At 41.1% G+C, this 22365-nt stretch overlaps 3 protein-coding genes across 6 annotated transcripts in view; 1 reads left to right on the plus strand and 2 right to left on the minus strand.

The window, feature by feature from the left end:
• Positions 1 to 57: 57 nt before the first annotated feature.
• On the plus strand, positions 58 to 3266 carry LOC114882778 (ADP,ATP carrier protein 2). The gene is made up of 4 exons (XM_029199801.2): positions 58 to 318; positions 1533 to 1794; positions 1930 to 2164; positions 2245 to 3266. The coding sequence occupies exons 1-4, from the start codon at positions 156 to 158 to the stop codon at positions 2485 to 2487; spliced, it is 903 nt and encodes a 300-aa protein (XP_029055634.1). The 5' UTR covers positions 58 to 155; the 3' UTR covers positions 2488 to 3266.
• Positions 2708 to 5001, minus strand: LOC114882779 (vesicle transport protein GOT1B). Of its 3 annotated transcripts, none has more exons than XM_029199805.2 (5): positions 4946 to 5001; positions 4514 to 4698; positions 4304 to 4395; positions 4048 to 4226; positions 2708 to 3955 (listed from the first exon to the last, which is right to left on the minus strand). In XM_029199805.2, exons 2-5 carry the CDS (start codon positions 4536 to 4538, stop codon positions 3829 to 3831), a joined length of 423 nt encoding a protein of 140 aa, XP_029055638.1. In that variant the 5' UTR covers positions 4539 to 4698; positions 4946 to 5001; the 3' UTR covers positions 2708 to 3828. The 3 variants fall into 3 exon arrangements, with proteins under 3 accessions (XP_029055638.1, XP_029055637.1, XP_029055635.1); XM_029199804.2 differs by lacking the exon at positions 4946 to 5001 and adding an exon at positions 4816 to 4872; XM_029199802.2 differs by lacking the exon at positions 4946 to 5001 and adding an exon at positions 4778 to 4860.
• Positions 5002 to 5624: 623 nt separating this feature from the next.
• LOC114882734 overlaps positions 5625 to 22365 on the minus strand; it is a 75976-nt gene continuing 59235 nt past the window's right edge. The window contains exons 3-6 of one of the 2 annotated variants that reach the window (XM_029199702.2): positions 12755 to 12848; positions 9590 to 12686; positions 8560 to 9072; positions 5625 to 8035 (exon numbers count right to left, since the gene is read on the minus strand). In XM_029199702.2, the coding sequence (XP_029055535.2) occupies positions 8615 to 9072; positions 9590 to 11723 (2592 nt within the window). In that variant the 5' untranslated portion in view covers positions 11724 to 12686; positions 12755 to 12848 and the 3' untranslated portion in view covers positions 5625 to 8035; positions 8560 to 8614. Of the gene's footprint in view, positions 8036 to 8559; positions 9073 to 9589; positions 12849 to 22365 lie in introns of both variants that reach the window. The other variant, XM_029199701.2, reaches the window with a different exon arrangement.

A 22365-nucleotide genomic window follows, 5' to 3' on the forward strand; every position in this document is an offset into this window, starting at 1 on the left:
CACGTGACCTGCGCAGCTATTCTTAGCAGAGGTCCGATCAACGAGAAGAACTCTGACTCGCTCACTCGTCGTCCGGCGCGCGTCCAAAACGTAGGAGTTGATTTCTCCTCTTTCTTTTGTTAACCCGTTTCTCACAAACCAAATTAACCGTCAAGATGTCTGGACTCGCGGATCCAGTGGCGTTCGCCAAGGATTTCGTGGCTGGTGGTGTTGCCGCAGCAATTTCCAAAACTGCTGTGGCACCCATCGAGCGTGTGAAGCTATTGCTGCAGGTACAGCACATTTCCAAGCAAATATCCGAGGAACAACGTTACAAGGGTAAGTTTCTCAATGAAACAATGAAATTCATTCGATGATTTACAGAAAAGTAGTGAAATTAGTAGTACTAGATGGTAAAAAGTTCGAAGCATGCAAGTCAGAAAAAGTACTGTGCAGAACGGTAAAAGAATACGATAAAGATTCGAAACATGTGACAGTTTGAAGCATTTCAGTCATGTCGGTATGACGAAACTGCAAAGCGTTTCCGTTAAGCTGATCCACAATGGTTAGAAGTCAAATTCCCGTTATGTAATGTCGTTCGGTACTATATGTTACTAGTACGTCATTAATTCCACGAGTATTCCGATTTTTTACTTTATATAACAAAAGATGAACTTTCGGGTCTTACATAACTTTTGTAATATCGATTGAATGAGGAGTCGTAGTTTTATAACTAAACCACAGTGGATCGATATTCGATGAGATGGCTCGTCTACCAGGGGGCAGCGTGTGGCTTTGCTCTTTGAACGCAACCTCGTATGCCGATCGATGAATGTGCCATTCAATATGGCCGACATTTCTACTGCAAAGTAGAAGCGTGGCTTTAGAATTTTTTATAACAGAAAAATCAAATGATAATTATGAGAATAATCATTTCATTGCATCAAATGTAATATTTAACCGTTTCATGAATAGTAGTCAATGTTTCATTCTAGAAAAGAAAAGGTCATCAAGATATAACAAGTTTAACGTGGAATTCAATTAATAATGAAGCAAGTTATGATTATTTCTAAATTTCTAAATGAACGGTTGCTAAATTTTCGTTCAGTATTATTAATTTTTCAATAATCGGATGTTAATATGTACAATATAAAATAAAAGGAAAAATTTAGATTTCCTGACCTTGAAAGTATTTTATACTTGCAATGACAATAATAGCACGTTTCCGAAACTTCTTAAAACAATAATGTCCTCTTATTATAGTAAGAGTAGATTTTCTTATATAAAATTGGAAAATTACATATTGTTGCAAAAATTTCTACCCACTGTTTGTTACATAACAATTTGCAATTTAACATATATGATAAAATAAAAATTTCAAAATATTACATATGAGATTCAATTGTCTGATCTATACATATAGTTATTTAAATTACAATGGTACGATTGAGACCTAAGTACTGAGTATACAATTTTATGTATGTATGGTATTCTAAAATATATTATTTGGCATAAATGACAATTTAAAACCAGCAAATAAATTTGTGTTTCAGGTATGGTGGATTGCTTTGTACGTATCCCCAAAGAACAGGGATTCCTGAGTTATTGGCGTGGTAACATGGCCAATGTCATTAGATATTTCCCAACCCAAGCTTTGAACTTTGCCTTCAAAGACAAGTACAAGCAAGTTTTCCTTGGTGGTGTTGATAAAAATACACAGTTTATGCGTTACTTTGTTGGTAATCTTGCTTCTGGTGGTGCTGCTGGTGCTACATCTTTATGCTTTGTCTACCCACTTGACTTTGCCAGAACTAGGTACTTTATACATCTATTTTTGTTGTCAAGAATTTCATCTGCTACTTAATTTGTTAAGCTGTCGATCAAGAGAAAGAGAACTGTTGATAATTAAAAGTTGCTAAAGATATATGTATACAAAATAATTACTTATAGGTTGGCAGCTGATGTAGGCAAAGCTGGAGCTGAACGTGAGTTCTCAGGTCTTGGTAACTGCTTGACCAAAATTTTCAAGGCTGACGGTATTGGCGGTCTGTACCGTGGATTCGGTGTATCCGTCCAGGGTATTATTATTTATCGTGCAGCCTATTTTGGTTTCTATGACACTGCCCGTGGTATGCTGCCAGACCCTAAAAAGACACCATTCCTCGTTTCATGGGGTATTGCTCAAGTAAGCAATTATCTTGATGTTAAATTTCTTCTTTCAATTGTAATCGATTTACTAAGATTTCTCGTTTATCTCATTTACAGGCCGTCACAACTGTTGCGGGTATTGTATCTTATCCATTTGACACAGTACGTAGGCGCATGATGATGCAGTCTGGTCGCGCCAAAGCTGAAATTTTATATAAGAGCACCCTTCATTGCTGGGCTACTATCTACAAGTCAGAAGGTGGTAATGCTTTCTTCAAAGGAGCGTTCTCTAATGTGCTTCGTGGTACGGGCGGTGCGCTCGTATTAGTACTTTATGATGAAATTAAGAATCTCCTTTAAGACAATTATAACAATCCTCACCTCATTACCTTCACAACTACAATTGCAAGTACCATCTTTATTATTCTCACCATCCGATATCAAAGCAGTAATCAGACCGAGTGACTTCCAGACTGATACAGTATATAAGCTCTGTCGAGAGATACGAAAAATTTTCTGTTGGTAGCTCTTTGTTAAATGCATACAACTCGACAGGATATGTATTTTAACTGTAGAAGAGAATTCGCTTAATTTATTGCCGAATTCAGTATTTTCTTGCAAGGGTACACATGTGCTATTTTCATATTCCATTTTTGTGAGAAACAAAGAGGAAGATATATTTATAATATATCTAAGGAATCAAGGGCGTGTAATTACCTACATAATGGATATGAAATGTTTGATACATGTGATTATGTAGACGATGGTCGGGACATAAAGTAGTGAAAGTAATTACCTAAACAATAAAGAAAAAAAATTAAAAAGAAAATAAAAACCGAAGTATACAATTGAACGAGAAGGACGCGCGACGAAATATCATTACGGCGATGGCGGGGCGCGTAGACTTGGGCCGCCCCCCGCCCTTATTCTCGGCCCGTTGTAGATAATTAATAATTGATCATATTAATGATATCCATGAAGTTCGTCGAGTTTCAGTGAACAGTAATTTAATTTCGCACTTCAAACAACTACGTGTAAGATAATGAGAAGCGTTACTTTTGAGTGCGTGCATCCAATATGTTCATGTTAGGATGTATGCAAAAAAGACGACAAAATCAATAAAACTGATATAAAATTCATTTATCGTATTTTTCTTGAATCCCAAACTTTATTTCATAATATTTTAGTTTTATTTTCATGAGGCAAATAGAAATGATAAAATTATACACATTTTTATAGTAGTAAAATTGTATTTCAATGCACATTCATTAGACGTTCATCATTTCGGACGTTTCATTAAATGAACTGTATCCTTACAAGCGATTCAAATGAAAAGTACAAGATTTTATTGATTAACCTGCTGATACAGCAAATTAAGTAGTTTTAAGTGAAAAGACATACTTTACTCAGATTTTAAATGAAACTACTCCTGAATTTGAATTTTTCCAACGATTTTAACAACACTTACACACATTACAATAATACATTAATTTATATGAAAATGATTTATATATTATTTTATATAAGACTATTCTTAAAATGAATGACTGAGATGCAATTGAACTTTGATGGTTATGCTTGATATTTACACAATACAAAAAGAGATCTATGGAATCCTAAAGAGGAATGACAGAAAAACTTGGGACATAATATAAAATAGATCTTATATACAGTGTTTGAGCGACGGTATTAAGAACGGTATCATACAGTCGTTCTATTCGAATCCCCTGCTATCATATCAAGAATTCGACTTAAACCTGGCATATTTAAAATGGTACCCAAAAGAGGTACTCTCCGTAAAAAGTTTATTGCTACTGGTAGAAAACCACTGCAACATAAATATGACAATAATGAAGATTTTCATCTATCGTGTAAAATATAAATTTATCTCTGAAAATAAGATAAATTATGAATAAATACCTGAATAATAATACAAAACCATATGTTTCTAAGATCATGCCTACAATAGGCCAACCCATAAGGACTACAATAATACCTCCTAGAAATGAGATACTAGCTTTTATCTTATGTTTCTGAAAAAAGAAGTTTAGAGTTCTCCTTGGTCCAATAACACATGCTAATCCAGATATAAACAGGATCTGTAGAATGATAATTAACTGACATTAGCAGAACCATGTACAATAATAAGTCAGTACAAGGTAAAAACTATTCTTACATTTCCAATAGCAAGAAGACCTTTGTCAAAAAGCAGTAAAACTCCAAGAAAAAGGAAAGATATTCCAAATCCAGCTAGGCCCACTCCAATTTCTAAAAATAATACATTGTTATTATATATTGTTTTAAAGTTCAACCTGTACTTCACAGTTTGCAGAAGATCTTTCAGTTTACAGAACCTTTCATAAACATTGATTTTTATGTTACTTACTTTGTGTATCTGTAATCTCAAACATTATAACCGTATAATGTTGGACTTTTAAATTATTTTTATTACAATGCTTCAACAAGATTCTTGAATTATAACAAGAATTATAACGAGGGGCATAACCTAACCTACATCCACGTCATTAATCGTGATGCGACACTTTCCAACTAAGTACTATTTTTCATCACCTGAAAAGTGTACATACATTAATTATTATGCACATGTTCCGTTAACTGAATTAGTGAAATATTTTTTTAATTAAAATACATTAAATATTTATTAGAAAAATGAACGCCATCACGCACACATATTTGAATGTTTCTATACATCTACATAAGATTTTAATAAAATCTTAATTTCAAATCAAAACCTTAATTTTGATGAATTTAATATTAAAAGTAATTTAGAAAATAAAATAAAGTGGTTTTTAATTACCAGATATTATAAGGTGAGGAATACAATTAAGACCCGAGTTATAAAGTAAACACCCCTTTTTGCCACACCTTGCTTTAGCAACTGAAAAGACGCTATTTTTATGCTCTCTAATTTTATTTTCTTATAAATCAATAAATATCAGCACAAAATTAAAAGATTATTATTAAAATAATTGTATCACAAAGTTGTAATTTAAAAAAACCGCCATAAATTAAAATTTTTAAAATTCGATCCTAGCGCCATCTATACAAAAAGGGCGCAAACTACTCAACGACTTACCGACCTGGATTTTTGAACAGGGAACACTAGCGCCATCTATCAGGAAACGGCGGAAACTATTCGGCAAGTAGTTTGCGCAGTTTTCGTATAGATGGCGCTGGAATCTAATTTATGGCGGTTTTTTAAAAATACAAGTTTGGAAAACAATTTTTGTGATGAACGGAACTCTCTTTTATGGGCCATTATATTATTAATGTGTACCTAATTAACTGTAGAAATTTGTATAAGATTGAATGTTCAATATTTCTTAGAATAATGTAATTTATACTTTAATATTATAAAATGTAGAAGACGATTGATTGACAAGTTTCCCGCACAAAATTACTTTTACTATTTGAAACAACCAAGATTATACACATAAGTTTTATTAAATATTATTTTTTATTTACATTATTCCCGGTATGTTTACGTTTCTCTATACAGGATTGCTTTTACATAACGACATAGGCCGACGAACAACTCAGCCCCAAATAGTTTCCGCTTTCTTTTTCCGTTTCTTTTAATTGACGATACGGATTTAAAAACAAGAAGCGTCTAAATGCGTGTTCTAGACTGTACTATTGTTCGTTGCAAATAGTACCGTTGAATTTATTATCAATTCGATAACAATGGATGTACGGGTATTAAAAAAAATTTATTAGTATGTATATCATATATCACCTCAATTGTGTTGCATCGAAGACGCCAATAAAATATATAAAATATTTCTTTCGAAAAAGGAAAAGAAAAGGAACCTTTAAACATCCTGTGACGACGAGATAAACGAATTATCTTTTTTGTTGAATAAAAAAATTAGGGAAACATTAGGTGTTTCGCAAAAAAAAGCTTTTATTTACATTTGTTCCTCGTTTTTTTTTTCAGTGCTACGTTTTTAATCTAAAATTGCAATAAAATCCCACAAAATCGATTCGCATTCACACTGAATACCCTTTTCTTTTTGCCGTGGAATGTTTCACATAATAAATACAGCTTTCGACATAAATTAAAAATGAGTGTCTTGCATTTACAACAACTGAGAACGATGAGAGGGGTAGAAAGTTGCGTGTACGCACGTCGGTGCGCGTGTCTGTCTGTCTGTCTGTCCATGTATTTTTTTATTTTTTTATTTAATGATTGTTGATGAATGTTACGTATGTGTCGATGAGAATGTAGTGCTTTATGTCTGTTTGTTACGCGTGAATTCTGGTACGTGCCGGGTTGAACGTACGAATTCTATTTCGCAATGAATTTAATGTCTACTCACGACGAGCCCGTATACCTTATTTACAATGTCCATATAAACATACACATTGCGCTGTGATCGCTTAAATCTATACCGATATTACGAAGTGAAGAAGGTAGAAAGTACCGTTTTGTACCTTTAGGTTCAGCGAAATAACTCGATCATCGGGATGATTGAAACGACGACACGATGAGGAGGACGAGGAGGAGGAGGAGGAGGAGGTGAAAAGTGATAAAGATAAAGATAAAGAAACGCAAAGAGGCGGTAGGAGAAGAATGGAAATAATGCTGGCCTGTGCGCGAAGGTTCAATTCTTCGTGTATGGGGGTGTCTCCGACGCGGAGAGGAAACATCGTTACATCGTGCTGCTGCTCGCTCGACAATGAATTTGTTAAACAGAAATCGCTGATATCCGTCCCGTACGAGCGCAGCACAGCTTCTACCGGCTATCTTATTATTCGACGTAACTCAACATCGGAACAGGGAATTCTTAATGCAACCTTAACACCTAAATAAATCTTACAATTGGACTGAGTGATATAAATTATTATCGACTGTACAACGCCCCGTAGTCTTCTTCACAATCTTCTTCGATTTCTCTCTTTTCTCTCTATTTTTTCGTTTCCTTTCGACTCGACAACAGAAACAGTATACATATATTTATATATATATATATATCCTAACTCGCTCGGAACTCTTCCCGTCGAGATTACTCAAAGAACTCTTCCTCGTTTTTTGGACCACATGTGAATAAATTTCCCATTTTGTTTTTCTCTATCTTCGTTATAAAATATACTTGCCGTCGATCGCAGATCTAGTCACGCTCGGTTGAAGTGGCGCGCAGGATTTCGAGGAAGGACACGCGTGTCCTCCGAACGGCCGCTATTCGGGTACCTTCAATTTGTACAACGTTTTTAAAAAAAAGAATACAATTCGTAACATAGATCATCCCGTGCCGCGAAATCATTCTAAGGTATCGTTTTCACTAAAATGCCGTCGAGTGTCTTTCGCGTGTGCGGCGAGAAAACGACAGGCTAGGAAAGTGAATGGTACCGGTAAAAATAAATTATACTCGTCTACCACTTCTGTCCACGGGATTACATTTCTGCTACTCGAGGAAGGATAAACGAAAAAAAAAGAAAAGAAAAACGAAAAAGAAAGCGCTTGCCTCTATAGGTTTCGTCACGATACAACGTTCGTTTAATCACATGAACCTTAATAAGTACCAAGTGCCTAATGTAAGGTCAACATTTGTGATACCCTGAAACTACCCACGTAACAGGTAGAAGAAAGAACTCTGTACAAGAGTTCACCGTATACTTTTCCCTTCCTTCTATCACTCTCTTTTTCTCTTTCTTTTCGTCACGATCGAGAACCTTAAATAAATATGCGGATACCATGAACGGCGAAAGGTTCGTCGGCTCGGACCATAAGACGCGAAGCAGGAGAATGCGAATGGCAAGTTAGGTATCTATACACAGGACGTATCTTACATAGAATAAAGGTAAAATTAGTTTTCCTCCAAGTTTAGACCATTAGAGTCGCGATAGCCCGGAACATCCTATATTTCGTTGACGATCCTCATTGTATCTGCAACAGAATGTAGTAAAACGATTAGAAAAAGAAGAAGAAGAAGAAGAATATCAAGCCTTCTTTTGATGCTTCTTCACCTACGCTTCCTCTCAGCTCAGGGAAGCCCAAGCGAACGTACGATTTTAATTATTTTAATACCAGTAGTAAAGGGTTATTAAATCAGAAGAAACTACGTTATCCTCTTTTTTTAAACAACAGAATCTCCAAAGTACCCATCGCGTCTATCCGGAAAGCTGAATTTCGCGCTCGTTAATTCATTGTTCCTATTAAATTACTTTTAACGGCGATGAAGGGCCACGGAGTTAAGGTAGGAAGCGAAAGAGAAGTTAAACTTCCGGTAAGTAAAGTGTATTATCAACTTTCTTAGCGTGATAAAACACACGAGCTGAGAATCCGAAGTTTTAACGAGTACGCTGGAACACAAAGAGCTAACGCCCGTTGCCTTCTTGTTTTTTTCAATTTCAAACCGAAATGCACGGGTTATAAAGAGAGCGATCGTTACTCGCGTTTTTTCAACTCACCGTATCAACGCGGAACAAGAAGTTTCTATCCTGGTTGTACGAGCAACGCAGACTTTTACGTGTTGATGTACAACTGATGATGAGCCTGATGCTGACTCTGGTGCGGATGTTGCAACGAGTGTTGATGCTGATGCTGATGCTGATGCTGATGCTGATGCTGATGCTGATGAGGATGCTGATGCTGCAACGTTGGGTGTCTCGCGTTGAACCTTACGCTTCCGGCCAGAGAACTTCCTCTTCCGTGAGTGCCGACCACGCTCGGTGTATCCGACAACTCGTCGTCCTCCGCGCCGAGACTTCGGAACCTGACGAAACCGTCCTCGGCGACCAGCATGGTCGAGCCGGTGGTCGCCGTTTGCTCGTGGACACCTTGCACAGGCGTGTGTCGACCACGACTCTCGGAGCTCCTCAGAGTTTGGATTCCATTACCGTGCCGGTTTAACGAGCCGCGACCTTCGTGCGGGAAATGGCCCATGGTGCCTGACTTGCGAATGGAATGTCTCTCGAAAGTACCTGCCACAATCACAACGTTAATTAGCATACCATCTCTCTCTCTCTGTGGGAGCTTCTTTTTTCATTCGTTTTTCGATGGTTCGTGAGTCGTGTATTAATATTAATCGAGATAACAGCTGACGCGAATTCATCGCGAAAAGAAATTGGTAGACCGGAACAATGCTCGCTATCCGATGCTCGGGTAATAGAACGACGCGACGGTTTCGAAGACAAAGCATAGAAAAAATTGCTGATTTTCCAGGTTTCAATACGGCATTAATAGCGTCAGTCAGCGTTTTAAGCTGCGAGCAAGTTTGATTGAAACAGTGCATCGCTCCGGTTGACCTAATTTATCAAAGTACTTCTGCTGAAAGATCGCGGGGAAGGGTGAGAAAGTTTTATATTAAAATTTCTTGAAAGGAAATAAATAAAAAAAAGGGACGATCCGTTTTAGCAGTTAGAATATTCTCACGAACCACGAAGAAGGAAATACTGGTTCGGGTTATAACGTTCGATCACGGATAGCGTTAGCCGATACCTGATATGTTCAAATGCTCGGGTAGCGTGTTCAACGGAAAGCTATCGTCGTAAACCTGTTTGCCCGTTCTCATCGTGTAATTCTGAATCGCCTGGTTGGTGCTGCAGATAGCGGGGTAAAGCACGTCGTCCATATTCTCGGTGGAGGTCGAGCTACCACAGGGGAACAGAGCGAATCCGGAATGCACCGGGTGTTGTTGGAGTTGTTTCTCTCGCAACGGATACTGCGATAGACTTGCTACCCAGGCTAGAAGACCGCATACGGTGAGTTCCAGTAACCTGACCGAGAACTGCCAGCCCCACCATAGCCAGGGATAAGATTGCGGTTGTTCCTGAACGTTGCCGAAGATTCCGTACAATTGAACGAAACCCATCAGGATGAATAGAAGAGCGGTAGCGATGCTGGTGGTGATGGCTGTGCTCAGTGCCATCGTGGTAGGATCCGCGCCGACTATGTGATTCGCACCGGCCGTTTTGTTATTCGTCAGCAGGATCTGACTGCGTACCACTCGATAGACGTACATGTAACCTAGGCCCAGGGTGACGCAGACGATGATGTAGATGCACTGACAGATCAGCGGTAGTATCTTCGCCTCGTCCTGATAGCCGAGCACGTGCGTGGACACGTGAAGGGAGACGCAAAGTACGATGTGGACCGTGGAGAAAAGTAGGAGGGCGGCTGGAGTGAGGAACCTGTTGTTCAACGACGGCGCCTCGGAGCAACGAGCGAGGTAGAGCACCAGGGTGGCAAACCCGGTGGACAACAAGGGCGCCGGTAGGTACATCAGTACCCGGGACAGAGGTTCCGGCAGCGAATGGCCTAGATTGTAAGCGTCGTAAAATAGATGAAAGCACCTCAGGGTGCAAACGGTGGTGAGAAGCAGATGAACGGTTAAGAAGTACGACTGGGTTAGTAGATTCGTTGCCTCGTTGAAACGGACGATCTTGTAGATCGAGTATAGAGCCATTAAAGTGAAGAGTATGGCCGCGACGTATACGTGAAGGAACCAAGCGATCCTCCAAGTGGACTCGAGGGGATGATGCGTGTCGACCTGCGGCACGATATGGTCACCGGATTCGTCCGGTCGTTTCGGCGCGGGCGCCGGTGGCTGTGGTTGCGGATACGGTAATCTCTCCGTGTCCACGATCTCTATGTTCTCCGTCTTGAAGCCGTTCTCGTTCCTCAGCCCGTGATAACCGTCGTCGTCGTGCCTCCTCGTGTTCGGCAGATTAAAGATCGTCGGCTGCGTGACGGACTTTGAGGAATCCAACGTGCTGGGCGTCCTGCTGGTCGTCGTCGACAGTGTGGTCATCTTTTCGGTGGTCGGGGCAACCGGGGCATTCTGCGGCGGAGTTTTCGTTGCTAAAGGCTTCAGAAGTATCTCCGGAATATCTTGCTTCCTGCCGTTACTGCCCGACAGTATCCTCGAGATACTAGGGTAGTGGAGCGTAGGTACAAACTCGTTGGTATTGTTTCTTCTATCTAATTCGCTCGATTCTACGATATTCTGCTCCTTGCTGGGGGTGTTTAAGGGTTTGTTCCTCGAATGCGAGTGCCTCTCGGGGATTTGAGAAGGAGCCTGCAGGTCGGGCGGCCTGATGGGTATCCTTTCGTGAGCCGGCGTACCGCTGGGCGGTGGTACCGGTCTCTTTAGCCCGGAATGAGCATCCGAGTTTGTTCCCCGCAGCGTTGGTTTGTTTGCGAACGGATGCAGATACTCGGGCGGGAGGGGAGGGGTGAAGAGGGCGCGAGACGGAGGAGCGTAGGAAGGTAATTCGCGAAAAACCGGCGACACGGTCGCCCTGGGGACAGGGGGATACCTCGCCGATGGTATCGAAGGGGTGGCGGTGGTGGTGGTGGTCGTCGTCGTGGTCGTGGTCGTCAAAGGCGACGGTACCGTCGACAGGGTTGTACTGGCCGAAACTTGAGCATCGTAGGCAGGCACGCTGCGTTTCGTCGTCGCCGAGCTGTGCGCGACTTTATTGAATATCGCGGCCAGATTCTTCTCGAGCGCGGTGTTGTCCACGTTGAATATCGGACTGTTCGGTCCGCCATCGCCGCTGGCCGAGCAGAATAGGCTGCAGGTGATCGCGAGCAATAGCGTGGACAGGATTAGGCGCACCATCGGCGTCATGATGATGCTCGATAGCAGAACCTGAAGCACGGACAGCTGGAGAAGTTAGCCGGGCATCGGTTCATTCCATAACCAAGAAGGAAACGAGAGCTGGCACGCAAGCACGCGACGACGAGTGCACTTAACGTAAGGACACTTGTGAAGACGTGTGTGTATGTATCTGTTCTCTAACGAATCCCTGTTTCTTTTTTCTTTTCTCTCTCTCTTTCTCTCTCTTTTAATGTTCTCTTCTTGAGACTTGCCTCGGTATTATACACGGGCTAGCCTCAGAGTCTCTGCGATGCGCCGTTCTCCGAGTCGAAATATTACATTCCTAAATGTAGGCGTGTTAGCGTTAGTCTAGGTTCCTGGTGGATTTGCTGTTACACCGTCGGTTGCGCGTTATCAACGGTGTCTGTTGCATTTCCCTTCGGATAGTAACTATATCACTGGCCTGATCTTTGGGAGCGGTTCACTTTACGGTCCGTTTAATTCCAACTCTTCGTTCCGCTACTTCTATCTACATTTTCAAAAAAAAAAAAAAAAGACACTTTCTCTAGACCGAATGATCAGATTCGCAGGCGATTCGCCGATAAACAGTTGTCGTAAAAGCGGGCTGGAAAGAAGGAGAGGGCTGCTCTTCCAGCTAAGAGGACAGCATACGCCGTACTGCAACCTGACCTCTATCGACTTCTCTCTATTTCGTTGCCTCCGCGAACAACTATTACCGCTTCGCCTCGTGTACTTCCATTATATCATCGGGATTCAATAAGCCTTGGATTATATCGCCGGTCGGAGTCGTTCGGCGTTGCGTTCCGTTGCGTTCCCGTTGCTCCTTGTGCCGAGCGAGATTCGATTTAAAACCTATCTACTTTTACGGACGATAGAACGTCGGCGGCGAGCTTGTTAGCCAAACTTAATCCGATATCATCATTGCTCGAAGCCATCCCAGATTCGCGAGAGCCTCGGCCGAAACCTGAATTCCTGGGGGTACATTTAATGTTTAAAATCAGTCGGAGTTGATGTTGGATGGGATGTGCTCTTGCGGTTACCGCGTCCATTCATTTCCCCGTGGAACGTGTGCTGCTGCGTTTACCGCCTGCCCGCTTTTAGCCTCTCCTCCGACACTCCTGCGGTCACCGACACCTGTGAAAAACAACCTTTATTAATTCCACCCTTCTCGAAAATATCTCGAACGACTCCTTCGACTGATTCTTTAAATAAATTTTACAGGTGCATTTTAGAGATTCACGAATTTCAAGAATATACGGGAACATATTTTCTAGCGCATTAAAAGCAGTCATCGGACGAAGGTAACGCAGATTATGCTAATAAATCGTTTTAGTCGCTGTCAGAGACACGCGTGTTTTATGCTGGATTTTACGACTAACCATGATGCTGGTTTTAAGCCCCCGAAACGATTAAACGAGCCCATCTGTGTTCGATGCTTCTGCCGACATACATTTCATTCGTTTCGATGAAATTAACAACGATATGGAAAATGTAAGAAAACGGTGGGATGGAATAAAAGGAATTGGAAATTGGAACGGTCTTTCTTAATAAAGGAGAGAAAATGTAGGTCCCATTGAAATAGCACTTTCAGCGAGTACACGGAGGATAGATAAGACACGTAAGCCAATACGAAAGTAAGAAGCAAAAGAGACGGTGAAGTTCCACTTACGGTGTCGTCGGTGACACAATAGCCCGAGACCCGATTTAAAAATGTAATTTTACGTTAACAATCGATCGTAAATTGAGCTGTACAGGCTGGTATTAAATTTCGGATATAAAAGTTAGACGGAAGCCGTTCGAATGTAGACGACTCGGGCTACATGGATGCGCGTTACAGGAAATTGTTCAACCGAGTAAGAGAAAACCGTACGAGTGACTCAAGTTTTTCCTATAATTCTCCTCCATTATAATCTACACTTATGGAATACGAAATAAAGTTTTGAAACAACGAAGATTCAGTGTTGCGATTAATTAACAGGATCAATAGGATTTCATCTGATCTCAAAATCGGATCATCCTTGCGTCGGATGTAAAAAACTGAAATATACATATATATATATACATATATAAGTTCCGCTCGACGTATACACTGAACCATTGTTGTTTCTGCAAATATTTGTCGCGTGTATACTCGCACAGAATCGTGCGAATACATTTGTTCGAATAAAAGACATAAATATGGGAATATGCGAAACGTTCGAAAACAAAAGTAGGTCACAAACGAAATACCTTATTTTCGACGAATCTCGCTAACTCTGATTTATCTATCGTTAAATATTTATTAGCTCGAGGGCGGTGGTGATCATCGATAGTTTTCATTAGGGTGAATCTTCTGTGCAAAGAAGCGGAAGAGGGTGATTTGTATTCCGAGGAAAAAATTCCAGACATAAGACTGGGAAACGAAGGAGAAGCTTATCGTTTCTTGGCACTGTAAAAATATAATCAACAGGTGACGATACGAATCTGGTATTTAAACTGATCCGAAGCTCGTTTCCAAGGGAAAGATTGAAGAGGAAATGAAAATAATGACAACTACTTTATTGTAAAAATAAGATTCGAAGAATTTCGTGTTTGCCGATTTAATTACAGGGTTGTATCACTCGAATAGATATGTTGTAAAATTTGCAAGTGTCGGATACGATTGGCGAACGATCGGCTATCGGAATTCGATGTAATTTCGTTCGGTGAAACAGCCTTACAATTAACATCGAACCGTCCGATACCGAGTGCGCTGCATTTCGTTCACGTGACTCATACAGAACCAACGGGAAGAGCCATTTTATTTGCTTACCGCGGCAAAGTTACGCGGTATAACGCTAGAATTCGTTAAACTTTTACAATTACTTTCCCGTGGCGCGTACGGATTAAAATAAATTTCGAATTCTCCCGGTGCGGCCTCCGTTGAATTCGACGAAGCGCGAAAAATTTAATTAAAATTTACTGTTGTCGGAAGTAAAATTAAACGAATTAATCGAAGCTCAGTCTCTCTCGTACATCTTTCGCCGGGGAATAAAAAACTGCGAAAAATTAACTCGAATTTTTCGTTCCGGCACGACTGTTATCGAACGAGGGGGTGGAATTTGATTCATTTCGTTCGCGCGGGGGGAGGAAAAAGAAGAAAACAGCACTCGTAACCTTAGAAACGTGCATAAATCTGATCTAGAGCAATTTTTTATTAGAAACCGTCGCCGGTGCGTTGATTTAGAAGTGAAGCAAACGTGCAAACACCGTTAGTCAGGTTGAAGGGTGATTTTTTTGTTCGATAGAGGAAAATAAACGCCCGTTGAAAGCTAGCCTCCCGCCTTTCGTGTTTCGAAACGTAACACGACTTATCGGTTGTGATTTACCAGCTAGTTGATTTAGTTCGGCAAATACATGCCGCGTTCGTTAGTTGCGCATCTGCATCCCTCTAAACCTCTTCCATCTCTGTTACGGTAGATCCGAGTTGCTCGTTGCCTTCGAGCTCGCTGATCGGTTCGCATCGCGTGACCAAACTTGTCGATGCTGCACGCATATACTGTTTGCCAGTGAAAGCTTCGAACCGACCAGATCGTCCCTCGATTGATTTCCACTCCGTTCAGACGATACAAAATCAATAATGAACGTTTTCCCGTGAAACGAAGGCTCGTCGCTTTCGAGGAACGCCGTTCGAACGTCCGATCAGACTTCTATCGATCGGACGTTCCTATAAATTAACTAATCGTCACAAATTATTTCTCGCATAAATTAAAATCAACTCGAGACACAATGGTATACCTGCTTCCCTTCCACGGATCAAGTGCAGACAAAGGAAAACTACAAGCGGTTTAACGAGCCGATTAATTCGTGTAACCGAATATGACAGCGCAACCGGTTGTTTAGAGCAGCGAGCATGCACTCGGATAAAAAGAAGATGCGCATCCTGCCACGGCGAAATATACCTTCGAACGCAAACATTTATGAAGCTTCATAGACAGTCCATGGCTAATCCTTGATAAAACCACAATTTCTCATGGAAGACTAATTGGGGCTCGCGTGAAGAAAAACTACCCCCAGCTTGTGGGATTCGAGGAAGAAATAGGAGGAAAGCAGAAAAACATGGCGCGCGCCAGTCCCCCCTGGCAGATGTACGAGAAGACGGATTCCCATTAAAAACGGCCGATATCGTTGAAAATAATGGCCTGGTAGGGAGGTATTTTGGCACGATGGACACACCGGATACCGTTGCAATGGATTCCAGTTACCATGATATCTCTTAAACAAATTTTCCTCCCGCTCTTATCTTGCTGCGCACGGCTCGAAGACCTGGGGGACACCTGACTTTTTCTACCCCCTACATATTGCCTCTCTTAGTGGCAAGTAGCCATTCTCACTGCTTCCCAGTATTCGTTTTTGCTGTTTCTCGCTTCCGGATGACGGATGACTGTGTCAAATGTTGAAACGAGCACTTTCCTTGTTAGGGGACTTGTGTACTTAGGGCACCTAGTTGAAGTTTAGCGATTGGGGAAGAATGACCCATAACAATCTTTTGTCCACCCAGTAGACCTAAGTGCATTCTATCTGGACGTGATAAAGTGCCAGCTACCTCGGGTATTCCCCTATCCGTGCCCTGGCTTTGCAGCAGCTAGAAAGGAAACTCTGCGTTGTAATTCCTGTAACACCGAAGCAAGTTGGGCCGGTAATGTCGTTACTCGTAATTATCCGGATAATTGCGCTCGCTTCCAATAGCGGGCGCTTTTTACTCGAGGATCGAGGAACGCATCGCATCGGTGCAACGCACGGTTGCATCGCGAGTGCATAACAGCACGTGCTCCGCTCGGGCAAGCAGCTGTCTGGCCTGGGACGAGCATGCGAGCGGTCCAAGTCACGCGAGGAATTCGACTCGGCAACGCGCGAGTGTACGATGCACCGCTGGGATTAGCAGCGTTCACTTTCACCTGCAATTATCCACCTTTACGAGCTTGTCCCCTGGGAAGCATTATCGCGCGAGGCAAGCGAGTCGTCTCCTCCTCTTCCTTCCTCCTCCGTTCAGAGTACGGGGAAATTTTTCGATTCCACTTTGTTATTCGTTACCCGGCTTCTATCCTCGCGAGATCGAACCGTTTACACGCTCGATTCTTGCTTTATACTTGTGCAACATGAACGCTTCGGGAATTTACAACCGTGGGATGCATCGATGCGTTTCTTTTCTTTTCTTTTCTTTTCTTTTCTTTTCTTTTTCTTCGCTGGAAAATGCACTTGCTGCCGAACAAGATACAGGAAGATCGTCACCTTTTGTATGTTTCAGGGCAATGTAGGCTTCCTTGTTGGGGTGGAGCATCTCTCCTTGGGAGAGCTTAGCGTAAAACCTTCTCCCTCTACAGCCTCGGAATATGATGTTACACGGTACTAAAATATTCATTAATTTATTAATGTAAAATATAGCCAACAACCCTTAGTCGAGAAACTGGAAGAGATCTTTACGTATACAGCGTTTCACCCGCGTTATTCCTGAATATGAACAAATTACTTTCTTCCTCCGGCGTTATGTAATTAGAAGTTGCATCGAACACGAAACATACTTGTCATAGTAAAATTACAAAAGTTAATTACGCTTTACGGTAAAAGGAAACCAACAAGGTGGAGGCGGAAGACTTGTAAAAAAGTTGCAGGAGCAATTGGGCTACCAACTTCATCCTCTTTCCCTTTATTTCGCTACAGTTTCTTTCATAGATTAGCATCCGCTTAAAAGTCCGCGAAACTTCTCTTTTTTCTTCAGAGAAAAAAGAAAGAAAATGGAAAACGCCAAACGCGACTCATTAACCAAGAAACTATGCTCTTTGAATCAAAGATTAAGAAAGCTTGCTGCTAGTCGAGAGACGTACACAAGGGGCTAACGAAGCACCCTCCGAGTTGCAGGCGGTAAAACATAGTGGCAGAATTTAAAATTAATAATAATGGTAATAATAAGAAAGAGTGGTCGTAAAATTTTCTAACAGATCTCCAACGGTTTCTGAAACTTTACTGGCAAACAGCTTATGAATTTTGTCTTCGTGTAATATCAAAGTATCGTATTTCAGACTGAAATTCCCTCGAAGTAACAAATTGCCATTCCACGAAACAAACATGAAATCTCGCTAATTGGCAATTTCATTTTTCTCTGACGTAAACTATGCCGAACACCGATGCCCATGGACATCTAACTGTTTCCATTCTCATGATTATTTTATCCAGTCTTATTTCCATCTTCATCGTTGTTGCCTCTCGTATTTTAATAGTTAACGTTCTTCTCGCTGCACGTAGTTTAACGTCCTTCGCTTTTTCTCCCTTTTCTTTTATTTTTTTTTTTTTAACTACCCCATCATCTTCTTCGTCCCGTGTATTTGCAATGCATACCAGGAAGCTTGCTACCCGTGGAAGATTATCCCGGGAGCATAATAAAAATTTTTCCTTCCAGATGCTACCGTACAAAATTCTCGTAATGGAAGTCACTCTATTATCTTACGTAGGATAATTAGGTCGAACGCCTCTAGGTATCTTCCTTTCTCTTCTTTTTTTTCTATTTCATTTTTTCTTCTCTCTTTCTCTCTCTCGTCTCGCAACGAGGATAAATTCAGATGTGAATTAATGCGAGAGGAAAACTTAACGGGGGTGTGGGTCCGATCGGATCGAACGGGGATTACCTTCACGGGGAAATATAAAATTACGCGGTAGATTCGTTTGACGTCTTGTTTTATCCAACGTTGATCTCTAATTTTCTTCGAACGATGAATATTACCGAGAGAGAAAAGCTTCGTCGATTCGAAGAATAGATTTGTCTTGGAATAATCGCGCAAATTTTCCTCGCGAATTATCCCCGGTTAAAATAAAAAAGAAAAATTCTTTTACTGGAAACGTTCCGATAAAGCTCGACGAATCGAACGCAAAATTCATGGATTTTGCTACGATTACTTTTGAGAGATATGTTTCAATATTTTTGTGGTCTACTCGGATTTTCGACGCTTGCATCGGGTTTTGTTATTTTTATTATCCCGAACGATCGATATGTTGAAAACATTTGTTACCCTCCAACATTGCTGTTCCACGATTTCTCACGGTTCGACCAGCCGAATTTTTTACATTGTTCCCACAGTTTTCTACATTCGCGAAATTGAATGAAAATATTTCCCAATATTACATTTCCAGTACATAAACTAATTTCAAGCAAATGGCTACCATAACAAATTGTTGGTTCTATCAAAGAATTAGCCATTTTGTATGAGAAATATCGACGAAACCTTTGTGCTTTTAATTTGACGTACCGCAAGTACTATTCTGCGTTACTTTTATGCCATCGAATCGTGTCAGACTACTTAAGCAGGTAAATAGAGAAAAAGGACAACGAGAAGTTCCATGGAAATCCATAGGCTGAAAAAAAGCTCTTTGCTGGTAATATCACTGGAATTAGGTTAGAAATGGCGGGAAGCCTTGCTGTATTATCGATAGCGGTATATCGAACGGCTGGTTAAATGGCCGCAGAATGATCCATATAGACTATTAATTAGAAAAGACGGATTAGAGGCAGGCTTTGAACTATTGAACTGTGAAAAGCGTATTCTAACAAAATTGCACGCGGTCGAGCGACGAAATTGTATCAGGCGACGATCGACACACATAAAAAAAAAAGAAAAGCTACATCGTCCAGGGGTGGTTATAAAACGATTGGATATTGCATGCCGACAAGATCACTCGATAGATCGAATTGTTAAATCAACTTTGTAATGACTAGCCGTTGTTAACGATACCCATTATCGTTCATCGATATATCAAAAGCTTTACAGGCTATTGTTTATTAATTTCTGGCAAGATGGGGCATTCGTTTGCTATTTTTTCTTTCAGCTTTGATAAGGGCAAGCCGACTTCACGGGTTTCTCTCAGTTTTATTACGGCATTTCTCTCTGCGATCGAGTTTGAACAAATGCTCCGGTGTTTTTTGTTTCTCCATTGAGACTGAAAAACAATATGTGTTTCACGTAAAAAAACAAGCAAGCGATACACTCTCCTTAATTGAACATTTACATCGGTGCTCTATGTTTGAAAAACGAATGCATTTCAAGTGTTTTAGAAAATTCCTCGAAAGCTATTTCGTGATCCATGTCTTTGCATTATCTATTACCCGTGGAGGTTTTAAATCTCCGGCACGATGGGTATTTTTCCAAGCAATTAAAAGACATTTAAATCAGAATGCAAGCGATTACGTCGCTCAGAACAGATGGTAATATCGAAAGTATGCTGATAATTCTGATTCTTTTCTGCGTCGAGTGATGCGGCAGACCAGGTGGAGATAATTAATTACACCTGGATATAATTAACCGAGCCACTGCAACCGTGCTCTAATGAATTCACGGTACATTTACTTTCGCAACGAATTATTTCCCTTCGGAAAGGGGACGGCGAGGCGAGGGGAGAGGTGAAAATTCCATGGCATAAGGCGTCGCTTCTTTTGAAAAACAAAGCCGCTGTAGCGAACGGCCGATGCACAATAGCACCGAGTTCGTCCGAGTAATAAAATTAAAACTCGCTTCAATTTATATTCTCTTTTGTATATAAACTTTCGTGGAATGATTTTAAATCGCCGCAAGAATCATCGTAATCGCGCCTCGGAAAACAAAGCATCCTCTCCCTTGCTCTTTTAACTTCTTTTGCAGACAGTTCCTGTTCTTTTTTCCACCTTAGCTTCTGTAAATCGTTTCGCTGGAAACAAAGGTTACAAAACGTTCCCTTCCGCGAAGCGTTTCGGCGAAAGTAAATCGGCCAGAGAAAAAAGGAGCAAGTTTCAAATGAAAAACTTTAAACCGTACCGGTAACTCGTTGAATATAATTTAACGCTTGAACACGGCGGAACAATCGTTGCCAGTGAAACGAATCGTCCTTTATTTAATACATCACTAAACCGAGTTTATCGTCTCTTTTTCGTAGCAGTAAAATAAAACGAAATTTATTACAACGCCTCAATTAGTGGAACATCTCGATGCGTTAAGTTCCTAGGGATCCCTATAATTCCTCTCGCGACGATCATTGCGCCATCTACCCGAATCCCCGACACTTTGGCCATAAGAGAAACTAGAAACAGGGAAATGCACATGCGCTGCTCGAGTATGCGTGTGTGTTAGTATATGCGCGTTCTTTAACTGGCTATCGAACCAAGGGTCACGTGTGTCGCGATGGCCCTTCTCCCCACGACAGGAAAATCCGTCGTTGCTGATTGGAGAAGTTGGCGTAAAAATGGCTCGTTACGCGCAAGGAACGTGTTTTTAACGGGGTCATCCAAGATTGCTTCGTATTTATAGCCCGACGAAAAAATTGATCTCAGACAGTTATCACGCTTCGTTTCTCGGAATACTCGAACCATGAAAGGCGTTTATTTGTCTTCGATCTTGGGAAAAGTTTAGGACACTTTTACTTTTATATTTCTTTCGAAGCGCGCCGATAAGTAACGATCGATCGTGTTCTCGTTGGCAAGACGATTTTTCGGGCGAATTTCCGGCAGCCGAGCAACCGGAGAGGCTAGCACTCAGTGTCTCAGCTTCCGGTACAGGTAGTAAAAGCGGAAACGATAAAAGGGTAGGAGCGGTGCACAGTTCGAGCCTTAGTTCGCAAAGTTTTATCGCGCCAAGTTGTCTCGGCACGGCGACAGTTTCGAAATTCGATTCTCTTAACTCAAGAGAGAGGGAGAAACGAATAATAACCGTTTAAAGACTTTATTAACGAACAATAGAGCACCGTGGATAATTTTGGAAAATACGTATATTTATGGGGTGAATTACTTAGCAACGTATTATCCCTTCATATTCTCTCGAAGAATTAACGAAGGAAACGGTTTATCGTGGAACGACCTACATTTACCTAAGGAAGTTGGCGTTATTTCATTGATGGCCGGAAAGCTGATACGGTTTAACCGGTTCTCAGCCGTAGCACGCGCCGATAAAGTATATATACACACGATTTCTTCCCCGTAATAGTATCATTTAAACGGAGAACAGATGGGAGAAAAATAAATTCGATTTTTGTCGCGAAACAGGTTTCTCGGTCAACTTCGTGTTTACATGCTTTTTCCTTTCATTAAATATCCTCGTCGAATTAGTCGTACGAGAGGAGTAATAACAGCGATCGTTTTTATAGACCGAATCAATCGCGATGGCTGAACGCCACACGTTGGAGAAGGTGTGACAAGATATTCGCGCGGATCGTTTCGTATCGATTCGTCGCCATTGGTGCGTGTCTTCGTTGGATAAGCAACCGATCACAAACATTTGTTCATGCTCGCTCGTACAAGTCCCGTGAACAATGCCAATTGAATATCTCAACGGGGTTCGTTTATGCACCGACGGATTTCATGAAATCATACTTTCGAAGCGAGTATTCTCGGCTCGTCGTTTACAAACGAGTAAATAACATTAATTTATGGAGGAATCGCATGCGAGGAATACAAATACGGTGATTCATACGGCAGCCAAGCTGAATCACAATTTTTTCGTTCCCTCTTCTGAACGAGTTTATCTCGAAATTATTTCATTCTTTCGATCGTACATCTTTTACCTTTCTTCGATATCTTTGAAGAAAGTTCAATTTCGGCTCCATTTGTCCATTTGCCAGGTATGCCTCCTCCACCGATAAGTGCATTAAACCGTGGACGAAGATAGATGGTACCATT

The sequence above is a fragment of the Osmia bicornis genome, chromosome 5, assembly GCF_907164935.1.
Source record: "Osmia bicornis bicornis chromosome 5, iOsmBic2.1, whole genome shotgun sequence".
Classification (NCBI taxonomy): Eukaryota; Metazoa; Arthropoda; class Insecta; order Hymenoptera; family Megachilidae; genus Osmia; species Osmia bicornis.